Genomic DNA, 7816 nt, shown 5'->3' on the forward strand with positions numbered 1-7816 from the left:
GAGAGAGAGAGAGAGAGAGAGAGAGAGAGAGAGAGAGAGAGAGAGAGAGAGAGAGAGAGAGAGAGAAAGTTTAAAAAGAAACGCGCCACGTCTCGTCGCATCGTGACCCGGAATCCCGCCGTGTTTTTCGCGTCCCCCTTTCTTTTTTAAAGCTGCAACTTTTCCTCAAAATTAAGCGTTCGCAAAAGTTTTAAAACTTTTTCAAGCTTTACGCATTCCATTTCGATGAATCGATAATCTCTCGTGGATGAGAAATAGACCGATTATTTATCACGCACGATTATTTATTTATTTATTTATTTATTTATTTATTTATTTATTTATTTATTTATTTATTAGGAAACGAGAATTGAAAATTTGAAAGGGAACATTTCATGTTTCGATTACGACAGATAATTTAACCGATTTTTTTGTACGTGATAAAAAATAATATTTCATCTATTTATAAAGATATAGATATAGATAGAATTTCTTATCTCGTTGTTATTTTTGATTTATTTTCTCGTTACTTTTTTTTTTTTTTTTTCTAACATGGATAAAGATCGTGGATAAAAAAAAAAGAGGAAGGTAAAAATGATTTATGCGCTCAAGTTTTTCGACGCACGATGAAGTTTTAGCTGAGGACGTTAGATGGCGCAGTTGCTATCGATCGTATTTTTTACTGACATCTATAAATTCGTTTTTTTATCGCGCGTAAATAAAAGATAAAAAAATTTCGTTGTGTAAATAAATATCTTTTTTTTAAACTATACTTAGAAGTTATCGTTAAACATATCGATAAACATATTACGATTGAATAAATTGTAATAAATTTTAACAAAATTACTGTCCGTTAACGTGCTCGACTATTTTATTACTCGTATAATTTTCAACATCTATTTCATTTACAATACAAGAGACGAGATAATCGATCAAACTAATCGATACATCTATAAAAGGTATACGCAAATAAAAGGTAAACCTGTTATGCGATAATCGTATAATCCATAAAACTTGTTTACGTAAGGATCTAGGCAGCTTCGAACGGTAGAAATTTACATTCGACGATTGATATTACCGATTAAGTGATGATCACGTGATGAAAACGATTATAAACCCATACAATGTTTCAAAAACTTCTTCGTAATTCGTAATTGGCCGAGTTTTGTTCGATTCACGATTGATCACGCGAATGAGAAAATGACGAACGACGAGTGAATTTTTTTACAATCCCTGTATCCTATTTTTATTATTATTATTATTATTATTATTATTATTATTATTATTATTATTATTATTATTGTTATTATTTCGTTTTGAATCTAACAAACAATTTCTTAGTTTATTTCCATCGTATTGTTGCGCGTTATCTACCTCTAATTATCGCATCGACTCGCGTTATGGAATTTTACCACGGTCCCTTATCTCTCCGTTTCCTTTATTGAAATCATCGTCTCGATAATAGAAGCGCGTAATATCGTTCTCGACCATGGTTCTCTAAGAAAATTCAATAGCGTATCGCGATCGAGTTTAAAGTAGGGAGTAGACAGACATCTGGCAGAGATAGGTGCGAACGAAAAGTTTTAATGCGACCACGGAATCGGTGGGGCTTTCCATTCCGTCCTCCTCCCCTCCCCCCTCCCCCGGGGTTGGATAACGAACGTTAAACCAGTTGAAATACACTTTTTCAAAACGTGTCACGGTAATTGAGCGAGGAGAAGAGGGCAAAACAGGGGGTTGAACGAGTGTAATTACGAACGCGGGCAGCAACCGATTCGGGCGCATTGCAGCTTTTGCGACGAGAGGAAACTGGACGACGACCCCAGTGTGTCCAGTAATAAACTTTGTAAAACCATGTTCAACTTTCGAAGGAAATAGCGTGGAAATGTTAAAACGGTGATAANAAAAAAAAAAAAAAAAAAAAAAAAAAATCGGTGAAATTAAATCGCGAATTATTCACGAATTTAACTTACGAATAAAAAGCAATAAAAATTTCTCAGATATGAAAGTGTTTCAAAACTTTCGTTTCACCTTAAATATCAACATTTCTATTTTAAAATAAAATAAAACAAATAAATTTTTGTCTCTTATGTTCTTCAGTTAATCCATCATAATAATTTTGCTCCGGTGTAGAACTCTGGAGGAGCGTGAAAACGAGAGACCCTCCCAAATCTGTTCACCTGTACGCTCGAAGAAACGTGTCCCGTCTATCTAGAAATTAGGGTGAGCACAAAGGAAGAGATGTAAGCCGGTTTTATTGCTTCGAACGGGATGCAACATCACGAGATCACGGAAGCGCTATAAACGAGTGGCACGTATCTCGGGTCGAAATATTGCGCGCTACGTTAACAGTGCTGTGAAGTATCGCCACTGTTGACAGAGAAGAGAAAGAGAAGAGGCGGGGAAGACGAATGTTTGAGAGATAGGGCGAAAACGTGGAGAAGGGATGGGAGAAAACCGCGAGGTCGTTAAACTTTTGGATCAAGCTCGCGCGAAAATAAGCCGAGAACACTTGGAATTCTTCCTGAAAGAATTCTCGAAATCCATCGAAAATTATCCGACCTACGAATTTCCTTTCCTTCCGGATTCGAAATTCCGGAGAACGGAGAACCGAGAATTGATTGGATCAGATCGATGAAACAAACAATTCCTTCCAAACAATTCTGGCGATGTCGCCAATTGGCAATATTTCCCTCTTCTATTCTATCCAGGGAAAAAATTACGAAGAAACATTTTTTCACTATATCATATGTGTCTGGAATGTATATTCGAATGTATGGCGGAGTCTGTCTTCTCTGAATCGATCTTTTCGCTTCGACCGTTCACAAAGAAGAAAGACCCATACGTTGTCCTTCGATAAATTAATTTTCGACGAAAGATTTCAAGTAGGAAAAAAAACTTGAATGAAACGATTGCTTCCTTTGAACAGTCATCGAGTAAACAGGAGAGTGTGTCAAGATCGACGGGATCCCGGACGGGGCGGAAGAAGGGAAGAAGCCGACAAAGCTCGAAAGAAGAAAAGTTACGGCAGCGTCTAGTGGCTGGTTGAACAAAAGGTGTATATCGGTTGGTTATACCTCTTGTACAAGTTGCGAAAACGTAACGAGCCACTTGGCCACGTTGCATATTCCTCTGCCTGGATATTGTCCATTATATTTCGCCCATCCTTGTTACGTAAAATCTACGACCCGCCATTTCCCTAATTAAAACAAGCTCGATTGTCCATTTCCATCCTGCTCCCTCACTTATCAACTTCGAGAGTGTTTCTTCGCTCTAAAAATTCGATCCATCTTTTTACATTCTTCTAAGAGTGATTTTTTTGTTCCACAATTGAACAGGGATTAATCGTTTATCGTTGCGTTAGGGAGATGAGGGGAACAAGGAAGGAAGGAAGGAAAGAAAGAAAGAAAGAAAGAAAGAAAGAAAGAAAGAAAGGAAGGGATCCATTTGGAAGATATTCTTTATTTTGCTGGAGAAGCAGAGACGAGGGACGATTCTCGCGAGGCAAGAAGTGGGAGAACGACAGGAAACGCGGATAATTTCCTTATTATCACCGTGGACGGTGAATTCCAGATTTATTAGCGGTGCTTGTGCAATAGCCTATTCGAATCGGCCGCGAGGGTAATGATTTAATGCCACTAAAATCAATTCTAATCCATTTACGAGACCTAATTTTCCCTAGTGGAAAATAACCTTCTCGATCCTGGAATATTTATCCCGTAAGCAATTCCAATTTCTTCCACTTTCTAAAAAAAAAAAATCTATTCCCATCGAGTAAATACTCTCACTTTTTTACTCCAGAGATAAATAATTATCTCTCTCTACCCAAAGTATACGAAAAAAATAAATAAATACGTCAATAATAAATTTTGCAAAATTTTAATAAATATTTCCCCCCCCCCTCCCTAAAGAAGACAATAATTACTCGCGATTACTACGAGAATGAACCTCTTCCGAATCTTCTTGGTGATCCACGATAAATATTTCGTAATCGACGTGAAAATGAACGGCGGAATATCGATCGAAAAGCGGGCGTCCAAAAATAGCGGAAACGGAAACGGTGTCGGATCTTGGTTGGATGACTCGCGAGCGAAACCGACTTCGTTGTCCATTAATAAAGAGGATCGTATAAAAGGCCTCGAGAACGGTTTAAATTCGTCGTATGAGCATGCTGGAGGCCTTGGCACGGAGTCGAACGTGACAATCGTAAAACCTATGTCGTGTTTCGTGTGGATAACGCGTGTTAAACGACGTACGAGCATATTCTCCGACTTACCTCGCGAAGCTCCTTGATCTTTAAACCTCCCTTGCCGATTATGCATCCGGCTTGGCTCTGATGCACCAGCATGCGCACGTCGATCTCGTCGCTCCCGTGTCGAGACCCGTTCTGAAAATCCATTTCCAACATTTACTTTCTTGTCTTGTCTTGTTACGCGTTGTTGAATATATACTTTGGCAACACTGCCCTGTTCGTTTTGAATGGCTCTCGTCGTACACGGGTAAATTTCGCTTATCTTTCCTTTTTTATTTATTTATTTATTATTATTTTTTTTTAATTTTTCCAACAATCTTTAGTCGTTTTACGTCGAATATCGTTGTTCGTATTCCAGGTTTATGTTAATCGCTGATCTTCGAACGGATAATAAATATTCATAAGATCGTGCGTTCTTTGGAACGTGACTCTATATCTATTGTCGCCATGTTTGTCGTTAAATCGGATGCATCGATCGTTCTACTTATGGAAACGCTACTAACGTGTTCCGTGCAAATGGGAGGAATTGAAAGAAAAAAAAAAAAAAAAGGAAATATTCTGTTTTGAGATAAATCTCGTTTAGATCATCCTCTAAATTTCTAGAATGCATTCCATGCAAAAACTATATAAAATGCGATTCCCTTTAGCATAAGACTTTCTGGTTAAGGTGGAACGGTGTATTGGTTAGCACCCTAATCTCCCTATAGAAATTAGATTATTTGTTCAAGATATTTATATAGCCTCGTATCCAATTAAACTGTATATTATACAGAGATTATCGATGTAATAACGAGTTTACCAAATAAAGCAAGTGTTCCTTTCTACGTCCACTATATAATCGATGACTCAAGAATATGAGTCATGGCGTGACAATTGAAATGATGAATCAAGGCGGTCAACCAATTACCGAACCAACCCCCGTCATATCACTCTCTATCTCTATATCTTTAACAGTTCTACTAATAAATAAGAAAAAAACATTTGAAAAGTCTCACGATTGAGTCATTTCTTTTCCCGTGTGATCCTCTTCTGGTAGCAACACTCACCTCCTCGAGATTAGGTACGACCTCGTTCAACACTTGGAGTACGGTGGGCAGATCCGAGCTGATGGTAAGCACCCTAAAATCAAAAACACTCCAACAATTACTCCCGATCGGCCACCATCGCGTATCTTACGTATGCTACAACACGTTTGCCTTTCTCTACATCGAATCGTGTCGGCGAATTTTCACCCCTTTCCCGCCCGGCAAAAAAATTAGCCGCGGAGAAACACGCTTCGGATCGATTTAAAAAAAAAAATTTTTCTCCCATTAAAAAAAAAAGTATTCATCTCTTTTTTTTTTTCCCTTCGTCTTTCTTTTCTTCGTCCGAATTTTGAACGCTCCTCCTTTTTCGCGAATATTTCATTATCTCGTCTCGTATCATTGTCTCCGCTTTCGGGAAAAAATTTTTATCGAATTATTTAATTTACATTTTAATCACCCGGCAACGCAACGATTGAATCGGGTTAATCACGAACGAGATTCACGAACGATCAGCTGCCTCTCGTCTTTTTTCGAGTGAATGGCGGGTGGAATCACCACTGGTAAATGGTTTATTGAATAAAAACACGGATAACAGGAAATACCGCTAAATACGAAACGGAATTCCGATAAACACGGAACTTTCGAAACGTTGAACACAAATTAAACACCGGATTACTTTCCCGCTCTTTCTTTCCGTTCTTTTTCTTTTTTTTTTTTAATAGTCCGCTAATTGAAATTCCAAGGAATCGCGTCTCGTTTCTCTTCCCTTCCCTTTCTTCGATCGATATAATCGGGAGTAAAATTGTAGATCGAGAAAACAAAGAATTATCCTTAAAAATTACAGATATCTTGTAAGGATAATTGGACAAGGAATTGAAAAAAAAAAAAAATCGAAAATAAATAAACTATTTTTATTTGAGGCTTTGTTTTCGAGTAAAATTTCCGATAAATTTTCAAGTACAACTAAAATTAGCTATTTTTTGATTAGATACAAATAATCGATAAATGGTTATTTTACGTGTTAAAATATGTAAAAAAATGTAGAATAAATTCCACGTTTTGAGTTTGTTTTTTTTTTTTTTTTTTAGAAAATCTAAAATGAACGTATCAAAGAAAAATAATTTTTGAATGAAAAATTTAATCCGCTTTTTTTTTTTTTTGCTTATTTTCACATTTTAAAGTGAACTTATTGATACATTTTAAATTGAATTTATTCGTATTTAGTTAGAAATTAGTCATTTTTAGTTATACTTGAAAATTTAGTGAACCAAAAAGCAAAAGTTCGAATAAAAAAATTTTATTCTACTTTTAAAATATAAACATTTGTACTTGTTTCTAATTATTGCAAAAAAAAAAAATACTAAACTAATTAATTTATCTTGGTTTAATAGTTCCAGTTATTACTTCCACGCACGAATAAATTTCGAGGAGTTTCCGTGTTTTTTTGGAATATAGGGGGCAACGCGAGGAGAAAACGAGAAAGATTTTTCATCTTCCGCGCAATTTTCAGATATCCGAACGGGTTCGAGAGGAGAATAGGATCATATTTCCCGATCATAGACCGGATTTTCCACCAGTTTTTCACATTGTATCCACTCGATCGATGGTCGCGATTCGGATAACAATTGCGACGAGAGGACGAGAGGCTGCCGAAAGTCGGGAATAGAAGCTTCACTCGCGACTTGTTTTCGCATTGGTTGGCGAAGGAAAATTACGTTTCGTTCGACACGATTCGATTACGACCGAGACACGATAATGTATTCTAATTTCGAAATAGTGTTTGAACGAAGCCGGAAGCCAGATACGTATCGTCGAAATCAATCCATTTCTATTCGTTTTCCGTGGAAAATTCGACGATGGCCAGCGAAATTCTGGGAGGAGATCGAAAATGGAAAATTCGTTCGATTAAAATTCGAGAAAAAGTTATTGAGAAATTAAAAATTCGTCGATCTTCCGTTTTTTTTTTCTTTTTTTTTTTTTTTTTTTTTTGAGAAAAAATGGAATTCAGGATCTCTATTATTTTTACTGTTCGCAAAAAGAAATTTAATTTTTTTAACGTTAAATTTATTAAAAGAAAAAGAGAATTTAAATATGAAAAAATATATTTGTAAAATAATCGATCGAGGTAATGAAGAAGAATTTACTGGCCATCGTTGTATTCGAAAAATAAGAAAATAAAAAAAATTCTATCGACACATACGTTAAATGGTTTATTTCACAAATTCTATCGCTACTTCTTTAGCAATGCATTTTTATCGATCCCTCTTTTATCAGAGCCGAAGCTTTTAAACGTGTCGCAAGATAAAAAGCTGCGAGCTTTCCCTTACGAATGGCGTTCCTTCGATCGTCGCGTGATTATTTTGTTATTAGATGTTAACCATCGATTGGTAGGGTGGAGTTAGGAACGAACAATTACATACTTCCTCAGCGAAGCTGAAATCTAGCTTTTTATCTATTTTTTTTTTACTATGGCTGAAATGTGAATGCACGTTAATCCTCATCACAGACAGAATGAGTTGAGTCGGTCGGTGTTTGTTTAGTGACGTGTAATTTTAATTAA

General features: G+C 36.3%; 1 protein-coding gene across 6 annotated transcripts in view; it reads right to left on the reverse strand.

Moving 5' to 3' along the window:
- Positions 1-7816, reverse strand: part of LOC122713437 (heterogeneous nuclear ribonucleoprotein K) — a 90890-nt gene that overhangs the window by 24349 nt on the left and 58725 nt on the right. For 3 of the 6 annotated variants that reach the window (XM_043933870.1, XM_043933871.1, XM_043933872.1), the window contains 2 exons: positions 5227-5350; positions 4256-4366 (listed from right to left, as the gene is read on the reverse strand). The exons of 1 other annotated variant lie outside the window; for it this stretch is intronic. In XM_043933870.1, the coding sequence (XP_043789805.1) occupies positions 4256-4366; positions 5227-5350 (235 nt within the window). The remainder of the gene's footprint in view (positions 1-4255; positions 4367-5226; positions 5351-7816) is intronic. 2 more of the 6 variants (XM_043933874.1, XM_043933875.1) reach the window with 2 other exon arrangements.

Source organism: Apis laboriosa, unplaced genomic scaffold, assembly GCF_014066325.1.
Source record: "Apis laboriosa isolate Shangri-la unplaced genomic scaffold, ASM1406632v1 scaffold23_cov150, whole genome shotgun sequence".
In the NCBI taxonomy this organism is placed as follows: domain Eukaryota; kingdom Metazoa; phylum Arthropoda; class Insecta; order Hymenoptera; family Apidae; genus Apis; species Apis laboriosa.